Source organism: Ziziphus jujuba, chromosome 11 (genome assembly GCF_031755915.1).
Source record: "Ziziphus jujuba cultivar Dongzao chromosome 11, ASM3175591v1".
In the NCBI taxonomy this organism is placed as follows: Eukaryota; Viridiplantae; Streptophyta; class Magnoliopsida; order Rosales; family Rhamnaceae; genus Ziziphus; species Ziziphus jujuba.
Genome location: NC_083389.1, coordinates 10,846,880 through 10,867,855, shown reverse-complemented (window position 1 = coordinate 10,867,855; position 20,976 = coordinate 10,846,880). Strand labels below are relative to the sequence as shown.

The 20,976-nt window shown below is 32.5% G+C and overlaps 4 protein-coding genes across 13 annotated transcripts; all 4 read right to left on the bottom strand.

Moving 5' to 3' along the window:
- Window positions 1–227: 227 nt before the first annotated feature.
- On the bottom strand, window positions 228–5,587 carry LOC107432340 (transcription termination factor MTEF18, mitochondrial). Of its 5 annotated transcripts, none has more exons than XR_009634996.1 (6): window positions 4,735–4,872; window positions 2,404–2,897; window positions 2,174–2,268; window positions 1,994–2,098; window positions 1,790–1,840; window positions 228–1,047 (listed from the first exon to the last, which is right to left on the bottom strand). XR_009634996.1 is itself a non-coding variant. In XM_016043462.4 (1 exon), the coding sequence occupies exon 1, from the start codon at window positions 5,181–5,183 to the stop codon at window positions 3,429–3,431; it is 1,755 nt and encodes a 584-aa protein (XP_015898948.3). In that variant the 5' UTR covers window positions 5,184–5,586; the 3' UTR covers window positions 3,422–3,428. The 5 variants fall into 5 exon arrangements, 1 of the variants encoding a protein (XP_015898948.3); XR_009634993.1 differs by having other exon boundaries at window positions 275–1,047; window positions 3,648–5,587; XR_009634994.1 differs by lacking the exon at window positions 2,174–2,268 and having other exon boundaries at window positions 278–1,047; window positions 3,648–5,587.
- Window positions 5,588–6,241: 654 nt separating this feature from the next.
- LOC107432331 (UBP1-associated protein 2C) lies at window positions 6,242–10,234 on the bottom strand. Its single transcript, XM_048465598.2, has 7 exons — window positions 9,956–10,234; window positions 8,731–8,851; window positions 8,420–8,563; window positions 7,805–8,001; window positions 7,593–7,668; window positions 6,763–7,126; window positions 6,242–6,653 (listed from the first exon to the last, which is right to left on the bottom strand). Exons 1-6 carry the CDS (start codon window positions 10,081–10,083, stop codon window positions 6,785–6,787), a joined length of 1,008 nt encoding a protein of 335 aa, XP_048321555.2. The 5' UTR covers window positions 10,084–10,234; the 3' UTR covers window positions 6,242–6,653; window positions 6,763–6,784.
- A 508-nt stretch (window positions 10,235–10,742) lies between these two features.
- On the bottom strand, window positions 10,743–13,790 carry LOC112488895 (myb family transcription factor PHL13). 5 transcript variants are annotated; one of them, XM_060812629.1, is made up of 7 exons: window positions 13,220–13,789; window positions 12,908–13,112; window positions 12,671–12,747; window positions 12,458–12,506; window positions 11,834–11,888; window positions 11,284–11,347; window positions 10,743–11,145 (listed from the first exon to the last, which is right to left on the bottom strand). In XM_060812629.1, exons 1-7 carry the CDS (start codon window positions 13,694–13,696, stop codon window positions 11,059–11,061), a joined length of 1,014 nt encoding a protein of 337 aa, XP_060668612.1. In that variant the 5' UTR covers window positions 13,697–13,789; the 3' UTR covers window positions 10,743–11,058. The 5 variants fall into 5 exon arrangements, 2 of the variants coding, with proteins under 2 accessions (XP_060668612.1, XP_048321556.1); XM_048465599.2 differs by having other exon boundaries at window positions 12,458–12,497; window positions 13,220–13,787; XR_009634785.1 differs by lacking the exon at window positions 11,834–11,888 and having other exon boundaries at window positions 11,084–11,145; window positions 13,220–13,790.
- A 3,382-nt stretch (window positions 13,791–17,172) lies between these two features.
- On the bottom strand, window positions 17,173–20,652 carry LOC107432339 (myb family transcription factor PHL5). 2 transcript variants are annotated; one of them, XM_016043459.4, is made up of 7 exons: window positions 19,711–20,652; window positions 19,372–19,591; window positions 19,204–19,280; window positions 19,075–19,114; window positions 18,165–18,219; window positions 17,946–18,060; window positions 17,173–17,764 (listed from the first exon to the last, which is right to left on the bottom strand). In XM_016043459.4, exons 1-7 carry the CDS (start codon window positions 20,332–20,334, stop codon window positions 17,552–17,554), a joined length of 1,344 nt encoding a protein of 447 aa, XP_015898945.3. In that variant the 5' UTR covers window positions 20,335–20,652; the 3' UTR covers window positions 17,173–17,551. The 2 variants fall into 2 exon arrangements, with proteins under 2 accessions (XP_015898945.3, XP_015898947.3); XM_016043461.4 differs by having other exon boundaries at window positions 17,946–18,015; window positions 19,711–20,651.
- Window positions 20,653–20,976: the final 324 nt, after the last annotated feature.

The following is a 20,976-nucleotide window of genomic DNA, read 5'->3' as shown; positions in this document are numbered from 1 at the left end:
ACATCCTCGGGAAATTACCGACGAAACTGTCGGTACATTTTCCAGAGGGCATTTGTATTTTCCCGACAGTTTCGTCGGTAATTTCCCGAGGGTGAACAGTATACTTATTTTTTGCAAACTTTGAGACACTTTTATGAAATTTTGGGATTTTCTCTCCTTAGTACAATTATAGAATCCATGTTTTGCATGTTTTTTCATTCAACACACCTTACAGGCCTTGTGGGGTCCAAAAAATTGGCAAAATATGCTTTACTATACACCCTCGGGAAATTACCGACGAAACTGTCGGTACATTTTCCAGAGAGCATTTGTATTTTCCCGACAGTTTCGTCGGTAATTTTCCTAGTGTGAACAGTATACATATTTTTTGCAAACTTTGATACACTTTTATGAAATTTTTTGATTTTCTCTCCTTAGTACAATTATAGAATCCATGTTTTGTATGTTTTTTCATTCAACACACCTTAGGGGCCTTGTGGGGTAGAAAAAATTGGCAAAATATTCGGAACTGTACACCCTCGGGAATTACCGACGAAACTGTCAGTAATTTTTCCAGAGGGTATTTGTATTTTACCGACGATTTCTCCGGGAATTACCGATGGTGAACAGTCATCAATTTTTTTGAAAAATTGGATACACTTTTATGAAATTTTGGGATTTTCTCTCTGTAAGGATTCTTTTCACATATACCAGGTTAGGCCATCTGCCTCTGTGCTAATAAGCCTTTGCAATTCAAATTTTTTTATGATGCTGAAGAATGATGCCTAAAATTCACACAGCAACATGCATCTCTAGCCGTCTTCGTGCTAAGATTTTCAAATTTGTTCAGAATGCTTTGAAGCAACCTGTGTGTCCACCGTTCTTGTGTCATGCTTTCTCTTGCTTCGTCTCTTTGATCTAGATGTGCGGGTCTTTGTAGGATGCTTTACAGCATGCTCTTGGATGCCCAACACTACATTTTCATTGGTAGGGAGTTCAGGAGGGGCATCAGGCCATGGTGTGCGTTTTGATGGTACATTGACATCCAGAGGAGGATCAATTATCCATCTGTAAAGAGACCACACTAATGTCAAATGCATGTGCATAGGAAGAGATTCTGCTAAATGAATTTTAATTAAATAGGAAATTGACTGTCATGATTTTTGTGTGTCAATGATATATATTGAAATTTAGATGGCTTGATGAGGAGTGGGGGGAAAAAAGCATTTCCATATGACAAAATTATTGACTAAAGGTAAAGATTTGCTGAACCAAAGTAAAATAAAAAAAAGCATGCTACATAAAATCATAGTACAATTATATAAGTCAATTGTTTAAAGGATTGTAGTCAAATTGCAAGTAAGAAAGCCCTTGGGAATGAGGTCAGAGGACTGAACAGAAATACATTGAAATGCCACACCAATACCACTTGACCACTTGAAACAATGCAATGACATTCACTTGAAAAGAGAAGTTGAGCATCATTGTCACATTCACAGGTAGGTTACTAATTTTAAGTTCTACCCATGTGTGATATTCAAAATCACAATTTCACAGCCACAATTTTATGCTTTGAAAATAAATTAGAGACGCATAATACTTAGAAATTGAAGGATATAACAGCAGAAAGTTTAACATGACAAGATTATTACAAAACATTTCTACCAATTGTATATGATCATTGGCACTGTTCACTCCATCTATGCTTCAAATTTTTTAAACAATCATGACAGCTTTCAGAATGCAAAAACCATATGCACTATAAAATGGAAAATGGATTGGAGACACAATAGGAAAGAAGATATGGTACCTGTAGGGCCAAACCATAACCGCCATTCACATCTTGCTCGAAATAAAGTAACTGAAAAATGAAGCAATTAGATTATAAATTTAATGTCACACCAGCAACACAAAAGAAAATGCAGATGCAGAGAGAGAGAGAGAGAGAGAGAGTTCATAGTCATCAAACATGGTATATAAACAATTTAAATGCAAAAATATGAAATATACATACCTTAAATTTGCCTTGTGCATTTGAAGTAACTCTTTCTACAATACCACACTCGGCTTGTTGCTCGTTGATCGTAACACCAAAGAAATGAGCATTTTGCTTATCCACCTGCAACAAAACAAAATCAACCAAACGGAAAATTCCAGAAAGAATGAAAGTCCATGATAACAAACATGAAAGCACCTTTCCACTAACTGATGACAGAATGGAATGTATCCCTAGTTGGCTGTACTCCATCCAGCATCATATCATCATACATATCTCTCAGCAAGAAATGTCTACCACCACCGTTATTAAAAAAAAAAAAAAACCAAAACACAACTTTCACAATTTCTCTTTCACAATTTCTCCCAAAAAAAAAAAAAAATTCCCAACACCACTAACAGAAAATCAAAATTAGAGCTGTTGCCTACCTGTTGCTTCTGCTTCTGCTCCTAGGGCTCTCTAAAATCCTGCAGTTTTCTCTCTGAGTCGCCTCTTCACCATCTCCTTCAAAACACGCAGTCTCCACGCTTACAATCCGGCCGATTCATGAAAGGAAACAGAGGGCTCCTAAGGTCTGGTTATGGATAAAGAGATGGAGGGGAAAAGTCGAAGAAAGGAAAGAAAAAAACATATAAAAAAAAAAAACGCATAAGGGTATTTTGGGATTTTAAAAGATTGGAGGGGTAGATCAAAAAAGAAATGAATTGAGGGGGCAAAATTCATGAAGCTAGGTCCTATGGGGGTATTGGGCCAAATTCCCCTAGTTAGAAGTGACTAAATAGTTGTTCTGACATTGGGCCGTAAAACCTAGCTTAGTTAGCCCATTAGCTCTTGGGCTTGTAGGGCCCAAAATCAGCATGCTGGATGGTTGGGCCACTTCTCACACTGACCTTTTTGTCCGCTGGGAGTGGAGATTCAAGACCTGACAATTTATGCAAATTACCCTTTGTAATGTTCGAGGGAAAATATAAATTGTCTGTAAAGCTTCTTGAAGAATGGCAAACGGAGCACAAAGAACCCAAATGTGATTCTCTAACTCTTTTTTCTTGATATAATTCCATTTTTCAGTTGGATACAAATAATTCAAGCATAATGCTCTCCTCTAGACTAGAATTCTGATCACTCATCAATACTAAAATGACCTCAAGTTAGTCTGTATTAAAAGTATACAAAAGTCAGTCAAAATTTGCACTGAAGTATTACTTAAATCATTACATAAGCTTTAGCCAATACAAAACGTAATGGACTTTCCTCATAGTCACAATAAAGAGAAAACATTACAGAAATAAACAGCTAAAACAACAATTATCTGTTCTTAAATCTTTTTTGCTGCATATATAGGTACTATCTAACTTGACTAAGTTTACAGCATCAGGATCATGCTTACGGTTAATGAATATATCAGCTTGAAAAGTAGCAAAACCATAAAAGTAGGATCAATAAAGATTTTTAATTAGCTGGAATAAATTTTTTCCTTTAATTCTTTCCAAATTTGAGGGCCACTAGGATGATGATTTACATACTGCTTAATAAATATTTTATCTGAGCATGCAATAATTGTGCTCAAGGCTAGCATAGGTTCTGCTGACCCTTGATCTACAAGCCAATTATACATGGAGCATCTAAGCTTGACTCTTTCAACTGTGTAGGAAAGGTATGAAGGGAATGTTACCAGAGATGATATGGGATAACCTAGATCATTTAAAAGAAAACCAATCTTCATTTCAATCACATTCTTTGTCTGGTTGAGGATTTGAGGGGATGTTTTAATCATGTTGCAAACATCTTTCCGATCCAAACCAGCTTCCACTATACAATCAAATCTCTCCTGAAGCTCCCCTCCCTTGCCTCGAAATGTTTTGGCTGCTGTTTTCATTTCATTTGAGTTCTCAACAAATCCCAAGTCTAACAAAAATTGGTTTTTCTCCATCTGGGATCTAAGGTCCTCTCCTGAGTTTGGCAAAGGTTTAACTCTCATTCCCATAACCCAATTCTTCATTTCTTGTGGATTCTCCTGGATATAACTACAAAGTCGCTTCTTTCCGATATTCAAGTTAGCAAGCAAGCTGTTAGTCTTCTTCAAAGAACATGAGCCAAGCAGTAAGGAGTGAGAACTTACAATCTTCCCAATCTCTGTAACCTCCATATCAATCTCACTCAGGAACAAAAAACATTTACACATATTTGATACAAATTGTCCAACTCTAATCTGCGGAAACCGGAGAAACATCGTACATATCTGATTCGTTGTGGAACCAAATTTCACTAAGAACCCAATTAGTGAATGTGTCTTATCCCCTGAACCCTCAAACAGGGTATCAGGGTGTTGCCTGATTAGTCCAACCAACTGCTCGTTGCTACACCCTATCTTGCTAAACAAACATAGAATCCTAATCATCCTACTCCAGTTATAAGAAATCTTCTCCAACAGATTCCCCTCGATCCAACTGTTTTCAAATCCCAAACTCTTCAGTTTCTCTAATACTTTAATAAAATCCGCATTTACATCCCCAGTCAAAAGGTAAGGACTAGCAACAACAAAATTAAGTATTGAAGGCTGGCTAAGACCCAGTTCTTCATAAGCTCGAAGTTTTGATAGCAAAACTTCGGAATCATACTGAAACACCTCTGTTGCTTCCTTATAAATCTTTCCTATTGCATTACGTTCAAATCCATAATTGCACAACACATAGTAATTGGCAAGCAACAAATGATCATCACTCAAAAACATAAAATCACGGGGAAGAAGAGGAACATACTCGGATGGTTTCAAACCCAAGCTCTCAAGGAAAGGTTCAAATTCATTAATTGGGTGATAACGCAAAAACCGGGCAATCGACCGCCCAATCTCCGCTTTCTGTCTAGCCTTTTTCAAGAGCTTCTCAAGAAAATGCGGCGAGTTCCTGCCCATATTTTCTGCATCCAAAAACTGTAAACTTCTAGTAGAATAAAAATACTCCACCAATGCATCTTGGGCTTCCTTCCGTGTGGATAAACAAATTTGACCAGCATTATCGCTATCTGATTCATACGGATTTTCAGTTTGAACAGCTCTTTTTGCTCCGTAAAGTCTAGTTTTTTGGGTAATGAGGGAAGAAGACCCAATTAGCAAAACTGGGGTTTTTGATAACTTAAGTTGATTTTCAGCAAAATTTGAAGAAACCCATTTGAAAATAGACACTGCTCTGAGTTTCTGCAAGTGGTTCATGACCAGTTTTGACGAGGTTTTGAAGACTGAGAGATTGTAACAGAACCAAAAAGACTGGCTTTTTAACTGCTTGAGCTGAATAGAAATGGATATTCAGGGTCCGGAGAAATCATACCTTCGACTTTGATGAGTATGAAGGGACAAATCATATCCCCAATAGGCTTTGGAGCTTCAACTGCTGCTGAATCAATGGCAGCGGTAACGGCATGGGAGGGCGTTACTCACCCAATAAGAACCAGAAGGGTTTTTCAGTGACGAGTCAAACTGAGGGTTTACTGGTCTTTTAGCCGTACGGTATATAAATCCCAACAGACCTGGATAATTTTGGCCTTTAAAAGGCAATGAATGGTGTTTCTAGACCACAGACTTTGAGACCGTTCACACTTTATTTTCCTTCTCTTTTATTTTCTTGAAAAAGTAACTTCTGCAGATATATATATATATATATATATATATATATATATATATATATATATATATGTTTTTTTCTTTTTTTCTTTTTTTTTTCTCTGTCGCAGAAGCAGGTTTATTTTTAAAAATTTAAAGGTGGTTTATCTTTGATATTGTTTTGGCTTAGTGTGTATATATATATATATATTGGCTTTATACAATTGAACGGATTTTCTAAAAAGTGAGTATTTGAAATAATTATCATTTTTTTTTTTCTTTGAGAGTCAATTATTATTACAGGTCAGGTTTTTCTATTCGAAGATGCAAAAAATTTGATTTTATTATTATTAATTTTTGAACAGAGCTTCATATTCTAGAAATTTGTGAACATTTTATTTTCTTCCATTTACGGTGATTTAGTGTCAAGAGAACAGGATAAGTTAAACTTGAAAGGAAGCAGCGGCCTCACATGGTTATATGCGTACGACAAGATACAACGTGTATGTAATAACATAGCTAAAATAAATAAATAAATAAAAAGTGAAATAGATGGGAAAAGATAAAAATAAATTATCTGTCACATTTATCTTAGTTTTGATAAATAAAGCCAATCAATATGGATATTATTGACATAGAAGTAAAAAATACTTCAAAGTAGCCAGTGCCAGTTGAACGAAATTAAATTTTCAAATTAGAAGCAAATTTATTAGGCAGCGGTTCTGATCCTGCAGCCACCAATAAATATGGGAAAACAAAAATTATAGCTGCATCTATAGTAGCCTGCTAAGATAGATCACTGAATAGATACATAATTTATAGACTGAAAAGTCTAGAAAATCTAATTAACGTCCAACCAAAAAAAAAGAACTTACTGTAAACTAAAACATCAGTACAAACTATCCCTATTATAAATAACCAGGACCAGGTTCAACTATCTTGTGCCAATGTTACAAAGAACCAAAAACAATCCTTCTACTAGAAACCCCTCCGCTATTGAAACAATGGTTTTTTATGCCATCTACAAATTTTGAATGCCTATACCAACAAAAGATTTCAAAGACGGAAAAAGACGAGGGCGTCCTGCAAAAGCCAATGTCAAGGTGAGTTAGAAGAGGTGTGAAACTACAATTAGTGTTGGTTGTAAAGAACGAAGCTGGACTAAAAGGGAAGAAAGAGTATTCAATATTACCATGTTCCGAATTTGACATATATCATTGTTTGGGGATGTAATAAGGGTATCCTCCCATTCCCATAGGTGTTGTTGATGGTAGTCCAAAGGAGTCTTTCTTTAACGCAACTTGTTGTGCATATGGAACCTGATTCTGCATTGCGTATGGAGCAGATGCTGTGGGAGGACTTGGGTATGAAGAGTCAGGGTATACCATATTTTGAGGATAACCATAGCCAACCGAAGCGGTGTTGGCATAAGCTTTTCCAGGCTGTGGATATCCACCAGCCATTGGCAAGGACATTGGAGCCATTGCTGCAGGTAACTGTGCTTGCATTGTTCTGCCCTTGTGGGAATCAGCAAGCTTGACAATGAGATTTCTTCCCTGTAATCAAACATGATGATGAAACAACTGCTTCAGTGTGTAAATACATGAGAAATAATACTTGCACAAAATATCAGAATGCTATTTTCTGTAGCATGACATAGAATTCTCATATAGATCCAAAGGGCTCTAGCCCTGATGCAATTATTTGGGTTCAGGCGCCTTAAGAAGCATTTCTCTGGAAAACCCCATCCCTACACCTTTTCCAGCTATGTACTTCTTGTTCTAGAATGTTATCTGTGCGATTGCAATGTACTTGTGGGTGAGAGGAGAGGCTTACACCTGCTTGGATTTTAGTTGGTAGCTCAAGGCATTATGAAACAATACTAAATACTTTTTTAAATTCAAAAACCCAACAGAAACTTTTATTGAGTAAACATGTCATGCTACTTTTCCTTCCAAAGCGTGTCATGACCAAGAAAGCTATAATAAACATAACAGAGACATAACATAATAAATGACTTACCCCAAGGGTCTTTTGTGGATCATCTATTGCCTTCTTAGCTGACTCAACTGTCTTATATGTAACAAAGCCAAACCCACTACAAAGAAAAATGACAGTGATTCTTCTCAACAGGTGGCTATTGCTTAGAGAGAGACAAAAAAAAAAAAAAAAAAAAAAAAAAAAAAGAAGGAATATTTTCTTCAACAAAACATAGAAGGTTAATGGTATTATACCGTGATTCATTACTATCTTTGTCATATGCAACTGAACCTTCTTCTATGTCACCATGCCTTGCAAAGAAGTTGAGCAACATCTCACTTGTAACCTCAGGTGACAAGCCCCCTATATAGAGCTTCCTCTGGGCAAGATCAGGGGTAGTACTTGTCCCACTTAAGCCCTCACAAGCTAAATTACAAACAGCCAATCGACCCTGGAATGAAAATATTTAAGTAAACAAATCACGATTAAAAAAGAAAGCAAACCCATATCCATAAAAACAGTCATAATGCAAAGGAACACAAAAGCAACAAGGCTTTGGCTCACTGGGAAGGGTGGGACAAGTCTGTATATTTTTGTTAAAGAAATTGCCAAGCCTAGGAGAAAAGAAAATACAAAAACCACATTCTTTTGTAATTTTAATTCTGACATTTGCAAGGAGAAGGTTTACAAACATGACAACAAGAAACAAATTTAACTGGAGAGAGAGAGAAAGCCTGGGTTGAGAGACCTCAAGGAAATTTGGACGATAGTTAGAAAGCAATTTCCATAAGGAAATTTTCTACGATAACTAGAATCCATACACTTGCTCAAGAAAAAGCTCAGCATGCAACAACAAAGCAAAAACTTACATCAATCAACTTGCTAGGCGCTTTCAATGCTTTTTGAGTTGAATCCATATGTTTATAGGTAATGAAACCATAACCACGTGATTTTCCAGTTGCTTTGTCATAGATCACAGCCCCTTCCTCAATTTCTCCGTGCACTCTAAATGCCTGGAGAATGCATGTCAAAACAATATTCAGCACTAAAAGGCACACAACTAAAAATTATTCAAGAAATCAAAAACAATACCATGAGAAGCTATTCAGATGTAAAATTGACTCTTAAGATGTAATAGTGACAAGCATGACACACGAAACACAATCAGTAATGCACTCACATCACACAAGGTTTCTGAAGTGGTATTCCAGGCCAAGCCACGAACAAAAAGCTTTCGATGGACAGGGTCTGCACTGGCAATACTTCTAATTTCGTCTGCAATAGAAGGATATTGGGAACCCCTTTATGCCTCAACATGCAAACAAACACACATGCACAGGGTCAATCACACAGCATACAAATGGAAACAAACTTTTTACTGCCCCCTCTCACATGCAAAATGCTAGTGCATTGAGACAAGCAAGCCCAATCACACAAAGACAAAAGGATCACAGTAAAAAAAATTTGAAGTTCAAGCGTAGACATATCATATAGAATACAAAAACTAGTGGGAAAAAAATCACACAATAAAGAGTATGTTTTCTGTTGTTTCAGTGCTCGATGGCTTTAGAATCTTCAATAGGATTTATTTTGGCTTGGGAAGAATATGAATTTCAAAACCATTTGAATGGAAATTTAGTAGAGTGGGAAACGTCAACAAGGCCTTGCTATGTTTAATGGCTCTGAGGTTTTGCTATACAGAGTGAAAAGGATTAGAAAAAGAAGAATGGTTGGTTAATTTATGCATAAAAAAGTACAGAGTAGACTCTTCACAACTAGAAGTTTGAATGGAGTGTAGCAATAAAAAGAGAACAAGGTCTAAGAGAGATCTTTCAGCTAAAAAGCATATTTCTATTTCTAATGCTCGAAAGGAAAGCAATTTCTCCTCTGGAAAAACCAGTGATGGAACGTTTAAGTTCATTAAAACAAAAATCTTGACATGTCTTTAAGATTTATTTTCCCATCCCACATTTTAAAACAGGAAACTAGTTCTGTCAACTATACCATCGTTTTAACCATACCCAATGGAACCAAGGTGTAAAATCCATGGCAAGCCTTCTTTTTCTTTTTTTCTTTTTTTATTATTATTATTGTTGCTATTTTTTAATTTCTGGGTCAACATATTCTCAGTCACAGCAAACATGATTACGGACACAGCCTCTAAACGAATTGTAATAAAAAGAATAATAATACTAATAATGAGTAAGAACCAATCCAAAACATAAACCTCAATTAAAGCTAATTCATTATTGATTTGAATAACTATTCAGATTCAACGTTTTCAAAACGACAAGAGAGTAGTGAGTAGAAACAAGAACCAATCCCAGCAATCCAAACTCATTAAAAAGTATAAATTAATGGAAAGAAAAAGAGAGAGAGATAGAGAAAGAGGGATTGAAAAGTACAGTTTGGCAAGAAGATCCACAAGCTGGGGCTTAGCAAGAGGGTCAAGCAGCGTCCGCAACTCTTCCACTGTAGAAACGTCGTCGTCAGCCGCCGAATCCCCTAGCTTTCTCTTCTTCATGTCCTCCATTACTCTGTTTTTTCTCTGCTTCCTCTCTGGGTTTTTTCCTTTTTTTTTTTTTTTTAGCTTGGCGCTCGCTCGCTTTCGCTCTGACTCTCTCTCTCTCACAGCAAAAGGACTGGTTGCGGAGTGCGTGCGTGCGTGCGGTTTTGATGAGGCTGTTCGCTCCGTGTTTTTCGGTTTCTTTTATTATTATTTTGTGTTCATTTTCTCTTGGGATTAGGAGATAGTTTCATCAAAAAAAAAAAAAAAAGGAAATAGTATTTAATTAGCCAATAGCTACTAAAGAAAATATATAAAATTTTAACGAAAATGGGAAAAAAAGGATTTATTGCATTGAATTAAGTACCATAAATCAATTTTTAAGTATAATATTTTTTAATTATTATTAATTTTTTTGGAGGGTAATATTTAATTGTTATTATTACTTAATAATATAATAATTATTATTATTATTTACTTTTTGTTTTCTCTCTCCCAACTCTTTTTTCTAATCTCGTGAGACTATCCATTTGTCCTTTTTTTCCCCCCCCTTTATTTCTCTTTGAATAGAAGCATGCTTGAAATTAATCCTTCTTTTTTTTTTTTTTTTTCAAAAATACCTTTTTTTTTTGCATGCTTGAAATTAATCCTTTTTTTTTTTAAATAACTTTTTTTTTTTTGCATGCTTGAAATTAATTCTTCTTTTTTTTAAAAGACCTTTTTTTCACTTAAATATTATATAATTTAGCTTAAATTAATATGATATTCAATTTTATTTTATTTTTTAAACTTATTGCTTAATTTAAAACTTTGTGTTATATTGAAAATAAGATTGCAACACAACACCCATTGATGTAGACAATATTGATCATAAATACAATGACAGTTAAACCATTGATTAGCAGTTAGCACTGATCTTTCTCCAATCATGGATTTCTCATGGAGATCAAATTTCTATTTATCAATGTTTTTCTTTATTTTTATTATTTTTAATCTCATGAGCTAAGCTTGCGAGTCTCGTAGCTTGTCAAATATCATTTTCAGTTGTCCCTCTTGTTCTTCAAGCAACAGCCGTAGTTTGTGCTGAGTCTGACCAACAAATTGATTAAAGTAAATAATACTGCAAAAGTTGCTAATTAATTAACTTAATTAAGCATAATCAGCTTGAAAATTATCATTAAGAACCATGGATTCTAAAGTATATACAAAGACCATATACAATAATACCTCTAGCTGGTCATGAAGATGCATATTGACTTGTTTCATGGTTTCCTTGATTTGTATTAATTCACTGTCAAATTAAAATTAAATCAAGCCAATCAATTGTTGATATTATAGTGCATGGTAGTATTGCCTATTAAAAAAAATAATAATAAATATAACCAACAAAGTGAGCAACAACATATTTAATTGTATAAGTATACATATAATTATTCTTTTGCTCCATATATATATATATATATATATATATACATACATAATTAAGGATCTATATTTGTTTACATAGATTTTAAAAAAAAAAAAATCTCTGTTTATATTTTAAATTAATGGTAAAGTATATATATATATATATATATATATATATTGGTGGATATGGTAAAGGTATATAATACTTTGGAAACATGTTTACATTAATTAATAATTTAAAACTAAAGTCGTAATTAACCAAGTAATAATTCTTAACAACCGCCACAACGATATATATCCAACGTAATGTGAAAAATATATTTCTCATGCAAAACTATATATAATGCAAAGTTAAGAGGTGGTTTTATACGTTTTCATGTGGAGATCAAGTGTGTCATTTGTAATCGTGCATTTCTCAGATTTTCCTGCAATGCCGACAGATTCAATATTGAATCATATAAGTTTTTTGGTAAGGATTTAATCTTATATGTCTACCAAGCAAAGAAAGAGCGTTGATTATATATATATATATATATATATATTATTCCGTAAATAATTAAGCCATATAAAAATATTGTTCTGGTAAATTAGTCTCTTCCAAATAGTTAAATAAGAATACGTTGTATGTAACAAAAAAAGAAATTATTAGAGATAAATTTTCAATTACAAATTTTATTTCATCCTATAAAAATTATGATAAAATTAATTTATATTCAAGTATTTTATTAAAACTTTAAACTAGTATTTAAATGTCCATCAGTTTTCAAACAAAAATGAGTTCCTATAATATTGTTATGGAATGCATGAGGAATTGCTTTTCTCGTTATATATTTTTGTCCTAGTAAAATCCAAACTCTCCTATATACATGAAGATCTTATATAATATGGTATATAATATGCATCTCATATGAAACCATAAACTGTTAGCCACTTTCAAAGAAGAACAATATATATATATATATATATAAACTTTATAAAGCAATTAAAGGTTTACCCTGTCTATATTCTGATATATACTTTGAAGTGCGATACATCTGCAATTCCTCAAGCAGGGAAAAATATATATATATATATATATATGAGCCACATTAAATAATCAGAAATCAAAATCAGCTTTAGCTAGAATTGATGATCAGATGAAAAAGGTTTAGCACTTAAAGCAAAATTAACCAAATAAAGAAAGCAGTGTTTAATAATATGTAGATACCTGCAAATGGCTTTTGACATGCAAGATGTTCAGCATATTTGAGTTCATCAGCTTCAGTATTGCCCTTGGAGTTGCCTCTGTTTATATATATAGATACACACACACACACACACACACACACACATATAAATATATATTCATGAATATTTATTATCCATTATTAGTAATTTAAACAATAATTATATATGTGGTTCTAGTAATTCATACAGAAACAGTACTCTCCAATAATTTACTCACTGTCAGCGCCACCGAGGGAATTCACACACTCCACAAATCGTTCATGAAGATCTTGAGTCCATTTGATACGCTGTTTACTTCTTGAAGCTCTCCTGGAAGAAGAAGCAGAGTTAGCAGCAGAAATTACATCCCCGTCGTTATTAGATTTTGAGCACACTTTCTCCGGCAGCTTATCAGAAGAGCAACTATTCTGCTGATCATGTCCCTGTAATTAAAGATCATAATGATACCAAGTATAACAATTATACGCTAATTAATCTAACACAACATAGAAAAAAGAATAAAGTAACTAAGTTAAAATTAATAAATTACTTGAACTCGAGGATCCAATAAGACAGGTTCCTCATCACCATTGTCTAAGAACTTGTCCTGTTTGTAGTATAAAGTAGAAAGCGCTGATCGATTTGGCAAATTATTGGATGAGGAATATTTATGAAAGTACTTCTCACAAGAACCATATAATAAGCCATAATATTCATAATTACTTTGATTTTGTTGATGATGGTGATGCAAAGCAGCTAATTTCCCAGAAGATTGACAAGATGGGATTTGTAAATCATGATATTCTTCCAGCAACTCCGAGAAAAATAGATGATGATGATCATCAAAATCATGATTATGATCTTGATATTGATCATATATTTGATCAATATGAATGTTATGTTGTTGATGAAAATCGACCATGTAATTACTTTCAGACTGTGCAGCTGCAGTACAAATTGCAGAAGCTGCAGCTAATGATGATGATGATTCCATTCCCATGCCGGCTGCTGCTGGAGCCATTTCCATGTTGGACCATTTATAATGTTTGATAGAATTGAGAAGAACAACGCACTTCTAGTTTTGCTGATAAAATATTTTACATGCTTGATTATTATTATTTTATTTTTTTCTATATAACACCAATGTTGTGGCAGGTAAAATATGCCGTGCTTTTTTTTATACGTAATATACCTCATATGTGCTCATCTTATCACTTTAGCTGTTTTTTTTTTTTTTTTTTTAAAGGAATTTATATATACACACACATATAAACAGTAATAATTTAGTTGGATATTTAGTATACTTTATTATAAGTTATTCATAAATAACTTCGGTATATAATATATGATAATATTAACTGATAATATTTATTTTTATTTTTATGCTTTAATATTAAAAATCTAGTAAGAAAAATTGAATTTTTTAATAATAATCTATTAAATTGTTATATGTAAATAATACTAGATTTTTTAAAAAGTTAAAAAATTTTATGCTTTTAGTTTTTATTTTTATTTAAAATTGTGTCACATAAATATCATATATTATAAAATGAGCTAGATAATCCATTAAATCATTATTATATGTATGATTAATTAATTATTTTATAAACTTAATACACAGATACCTAAATACAAGTACCTTGCTCTGCCACAATTTGACTCGGAACAATGACATTGAATTATCGCAATAATTCTGAGTGTGTAAAATATATGCAATGTCAAAAAATTAAAGAATATTTTGAAATTATAAGTCATAAATAAATTATATTAAAGAGAAAAAGAATCTAATAAAGATTGCAAAATAATTTTATTAAATATCTATTCAAGTATATATGCTTTTTTCATCATGAAATTATTAAAGGCAGATTATAATTTCACCTTTTTACTCGCATACCACCTGGGCCGTGAGTCGTGAAAATCTAGATCTAGTACACTTGTACTTCATTTGGTTTAGAATTGTGTAGTACATTATAAGTTTTTATTAAGTTAACAATCAAAGGAATAAATCCTATATTACCAAAAAAAAAAAAAAAAAAGGACTAAATCCTACCCAACCAGACAATAAAAGAAAATAATAAAAAAAGACCATTACTTTATAAGAACAAGAGAGAAAAAGGACACAATTATAGAAATTAACTAATTAAATTTTGTCTGCTTGTATGTACGGGATATTGGAAGTTTTCTATTTTTAGTTAAATTTACAATAAATATTTTAACTAAACGGGAGTAAAGATATAAATCAGTCACGTGGAATCGAATATTAGGATTTTAAGTTCCCATATGATTTAGGAGCACTTAAACTCAGTTTAAATTTGTAAAATTTTGAAATATCTTATTTAAAATTGACTTGGCTTTTTCATGGAAATATGGAATTTGGCTTAGATAAAGTTGGTTTGTTATAATACAACAATTTAAAAGTTTGAAAATTTTATTTTTTGAATTTTTTTTTAATACTAATTATTAATCAAATTCATTTATACTATTCTTCATCAAATTAAAATATAAAAATTGTTGCTTATCTATTATAAGTGCATATTCGATGCATTTAGGTAATAACATAACTTTTATATAAATACAAATAAATAACAAATTCAAACTATTCATAAATTATTAATAAATTTCACTTGTTGTTTAAGATTGGATTGCAAATTTTATTTCATGTTCAAGATTAGTTGATTATTATTATTATTATTTTACAAGTCGAGTTCCAACTTATTTTCAACTCTAAAAAGGGGATTTTATGCTACTAATGTGCTGCTTAGGTAAAATAATGGCTTACATCTAAATTTAAAGATAAAGTAGTTCTTCCCATAATAAAAAAAAAATGAAAAAAGGAAAAATTGTCAACTTAAACATAATTAAGCATGTGTGCACAAGTGGAATAACGACAAAATTGGCTCTATTGATCTGAAATTGATGGATACATAGTAGCTAGCTAGGAATCCAATGATGATGATATGGCAAACAATGACGACACTTTCGTACAAATGATGCATCTACCTCGTCATTTTGAATTTTACTAGTCATGTTGTTGACCTTCGTTTTTACCATTGGCCAAAAGAAAAATATATAAATAAAGGAACAATTTTATTTTCAATCTTTTTAATTTTACCACTATTTTACTTAAATCTCATAGTTTAGAAAAATTATCATTTATAATTCTTTGGTTTTCTAAAACTATCAAAAAGGACTATACTATCAGTTTTAGTTTATTTTCACTAATTAATTTTAATTAATTAAAAGAAAACATTATATCCTTACAATGTTATATAATTATAAAATATAAAATTTTAATATCTTTTTAATTTTTAATTATTAAAATTAACTGATAAAAATTAAGAAATAAACTTATTTTGATAAATATAAAAAATTAAAAAAAATTAATGATGATTTTCAAAAATAAGGAAATTTAAATATTATAATAACAAAATTTGTCCATAAATAAATTCTAGCCTGTGGGTCCAGCCCACAAATAATTGGGATGAATTGGCTGCGCGCCATGACATGAATTTCACCTTTCATTTCCTGGACCAGCCTTTTTTTCTGGTTTTAATTGAGTTAATCATTGAGTCTTTGTATGTATAACTAATATAATATATTTTTTTTAACACTGGGTTGCATTCTCAACCCAGGATCTTTAACTAGTGGAGAAGGGCCCGCTACCACCAAATTGTCTCCTCGTGGACAACTGCGATATCTGGTAACGTACATTTGTTATTTCAGTTAAAAGAAAATTGTAAACCAAAGAAAAATGTAGCACATATAAAAATGTATGTATACATATATATAGTATATCCTTCTACAACCTCAACAAGCAAGACAGTGCAACACATATCCTTTTGTATTTTACTTGGATGATATATATGTTTGCAAATAAAGGAGATCCTTATAATTTAATATTGGAACCATCCATCCTCCTTTTCCCACATATATATATATATATATATATATCATGAATATATATATATATACATGCAAATAACAACGGTTCCATTGAGGCAGGAGGAATCTTAGTCCATGACACTATACGTTATAAAGACACAAATCAATATTACTTTCGTTCCCAAAACTAACTTCTAGTTAAATTTCAGTCTATATCATTTTTGTAGTTAATTTCCCTGTCAAACCAATTTACACATATATAAATTAAAGATATTAATTTCTTTGGAAGTAGGAATTATTACTAAGTTTCAATGTATATGGCTTCAGGTTTGTATTCTAGTCGGAAAAGACGTTGGCTGTGATGCCAATCCCTAGTTTACTTCCAAATTCATACATTTCAAGTTTTCAAATTATTAAAAAAGAAAAATTTTAAAAATAAATAAATAAATAAACCAAATAATTTGAAGTTGCAAGAATTTAGAAAAACACGTGGACAAATAGAACCTTGAAGTACATATATGTATAAATTGCTAATCTCAAACCCAATACATCCCATATACCAACATAGATTTCACAGAGTGGAAAGTCCTAAAAAAAAGCATGATTACACGAAAAGATGAGGATAATGAGTAATAGTAACAAGAAGTTATATTGTTACAACAAAACTTGCCTAAAAAAAGAAATTTCTGTCAAAACATACGAAGAGCCAAGTAATTTGGCATTTGCTAACCCACCAAACTTTTATGATCATTAGCTCTGGTAAATGAATGCATGCATGCATGGTATGTATATGAATAAATGCACCAAATTGCTTATTGTTTTCTTCTTACTTCTTAAACATCCTTCTCCTCAGTTTATGCTTTTTCTTTCTTTCTATCACCAAGATATAAGACTCTTGATTCTGATAAAAAGGGAGTGAAGTTTTGTGGGGAGCTGCATGACTACTTTCTTTTTTGCCGGAAGATTGAACAGTTTGCTGTTTTTTTTTGTTTTTTTGGATCTAACTTATCTTAGAGGGGAAGTGTGTATTCCCTGATTCTTCAGCAATAAAAACTTGAACTTCATCAAGACTATTTGATGGTGAACCATGTGGGGATGTTTTATCCATGGTCTCAGCCTTGAAAAGACTGTTGCTTGTTTTTTGTTGCAGATCAAACATCATCTTTAGCTGCTTTCCTTGTTCTTCGATTCGAAACTGTAGATTTCGCTGAATCTGTTTTACAGGAGCAAGCAAGTGAGATTTTTATACCGTAGAGCATATATCACTCGTCCTAAACCACCACTTTTTCCTATTGTTTTTATGCACATTTTGTGTTCTCATTTAGTCCCCTCTATATCATCAGGACAGTCCAGTGTTTTTAATTACTTTTGACATTATTTTGTAGTCTCTATACCTCTAATTGCTCATGAAGACGCCTTTGGACATCCAATTGCAGCTGCAGTGCCTCTCTAATTTGTAAGCCACTGCCATAAAAGTTCACACCATAGTGTTGTGAGAGAGTAGCAGCACTAGAAACAAGAAAAATGTTTGAAAATCAATGCCTATTTGAAAAGGGTAGTAAATTTTCTTTATATTTATTTGATTGAGAAATCGAAATAGATAAACATATTACGTCTTGACATCGAGCTGGGGTGAAATGTTGATGCTGGTTCTTTTTTCAGATTTTCCTGCAGAAGACAATATTCAGACAAGAGGTGTTGATGAAACTTGCCAGTTAAAAGTGTGTATAAACTAATCAGAGACTGATGAACATATTAGAATGGCATAATTTTATGGTAAATACTTCAACCAATAATTACCAATTGTAGTTTATAACAACCAAAAGAAGTTATCTTCTCAAGAAATAAATATATGAATGCCAGGTATATCCAGACAAATCAGACTTTGCAGTTTAAAAATTGCAATAAGTACTGTAACAGTAAAGGAGATTTTTAGGTTCCTTTTCATGGCCAATCAATGATACCAAATTTAGAAGAAGAGTCTCAAAAAGAAAAACAAAGAAAGAAGACAAAAGAACTTTGAATTGTCAGAAGAAAAAACCAAACTCTCATTTCAGATTATTTAAATACAGTTTACAGAGACCTTTTTGTCATATGTTGTTGAGCAACTAGCATAACAAATATATAGGCAAATAAAATAACATCATCTGATCCATTACATTTGTTTAGTGTTTTATGTCCCTTTAGAACAGGGTGAATAGAACGTCAAAAACTAAAAGCTGTCCATTCTGAAGGAGTTATAAAAACCACAAATTATTCTGATTGAGGCTGGCCAGTTTTGTATTACATGGAGACATTACAAACACATATTCATGATTATCTACCATCAATTCCAAAAAATGTTTAAACTGTTAGGAAATGAAACCAACAATGAATACCAAGCCAAACAGAACATACACTTAACATTTATAATAGAACCATGAGTAACTCAAGATTGAACACTTAGAAATAATGAATGAGATAGCTATGGCAAGGGTCGAACACTTAGAAATAATGAATGAGATAGCTATGGCAAGGGTCTACCTTCTGAAGGGCCTGGCAGATATTTCGCAATTCGATATTTCTATGATTAGGAAAAGGAAACAATGAATAAGAATATTAGAAGAAATACATACAAGTAACCCTCAAAATATTTTGAATTGAAATTAATACCTGCAAATGACTCTTCACATGAAAGATTGTCAATCCCTCTGACTCCATCAGCTTGAGTATTGCTTTAGGTGTTGCCTCTGCAATCAGTCAACAAATAACTAGCATAAAGTGATTGCTATTTCATTAATGATATTCACAATCATTATTATGAAAATAAAAATTACTCACTCTCAGCACCACCAAGACGATTTACACATTCAACAAACTTCTCATGAAGATCTTGAGTCCATCTTATTCTTGTTTTGTTCGAGAGTACTGCCGCAGATGAAGAAGAATTAGCTGTAGTAACACAACCATTTCCGGAGGAAAATCTTGGAGACTGCTTCTCTTGATGAGGGGAGGAGAAACTAAGGTGTGCAAGAGGAGAACTGAATGAATTGGAATAGACCTGTACAATAAAATTAACATCATAAAATAAAAACCAAATTTCTCAATGATATAAAAAATACTAAAATTTTTCTCAAGCAAAAGAAGAAAACTTTGTAGAAAAGAAAGAAAGATACATACAGCGTGATCTTGATTTTCTATAAAAGGAACTGAAAAGTTCCTTCTGACAGAGAGTGCATTATCTTCATGCAGCTTATGTTGCTGGTGTCCAAATAGTTTACCCTCTTGCATATTGCTGCATGAAATGTGATTGGATTTTTCAAATGATCTATTTGATTGGAAGCTACAGAGCTGAGGTTTCACACTTGGTTGCAAAGAGTTTCTGAATTCAAATTTTGGATCAGCTTGGTCGGCTGAATCACTATAACAGTTGTCTCCAGATGATTGGCCAGAAGGGAACTGTCCCTCACAGGTTCTAGAGGTATGAGATCCCAAAGCAGGATATCCAACAACTTGACATTCATACTGTGGAAGCCCCATACAGCGTTCAGTTGCATAAAAAGCTGAAGTAGGTGATTCGAAACGGCTCATGATGGTTGTGGAGGGTTTTCCGTGGCCAAGATGTTGAATTTGTGAGCCTCCCTGATCCATGGTTGGTTGCTGTACCCAAACTCCCATGTTCCAAGGCTGTTGTTGGACACCAAAATGATGGGAAGAACAAGTCGTGTATTCGAAGTTGCAATCCGAAATTAGTCCATGGTTTGGTTGATTTCTTTCTTGGCAATCAATCCTGTTATCGTTCATTTACAGATGAACAAAAAACTGCAAATCTCCAGCACTCCTTCAATAAGAACAGCAAGAACAGCTGGTTGATGATCAATTTTCTTTGCCAGCATCCAAAAACTGTATCAGAAATTCATTAACATGAATTCTTTTAAACAGCAAAAGAGCCGCGCAACATACGCGCAGAATAAGAAGAAGAAAAACGTTGGATAGGAAAACAACAGCAATATTGAATTCAGATATTAAACTGAATATTAAACCAGGGAAAAGAAAAAATTCTGTGATATATTCTACAAAGAAAAAATTCTGTGATATATTCTACAAAGACTTGAGGTTTAAGTTTTGAATATAAATGTAGAGAAAGTAATATATAAGGCCCTTTAAATTATTCCTAAAAAAAAAAAGAAAAAAAGAAAAAAAAGAAAAATTATAGGAATGACCAATGCTATATTGATATGACCAAAGTAAGAAAAACATTTTTAGAAGAGAAAAAATATTTCCCAAGATAAACAATTGAATAAATGTAATTTGTCCTAACTTTGAAAAATATTGAGCTTCAAGATGTTACTGCGTCTAATCTTTAAAAATAAAAAGAGACAAATAGATCTTAAAAACTACTTGTTAAGATGATTCCCCAAATAATAGTATTTTATCTTTCAAAAA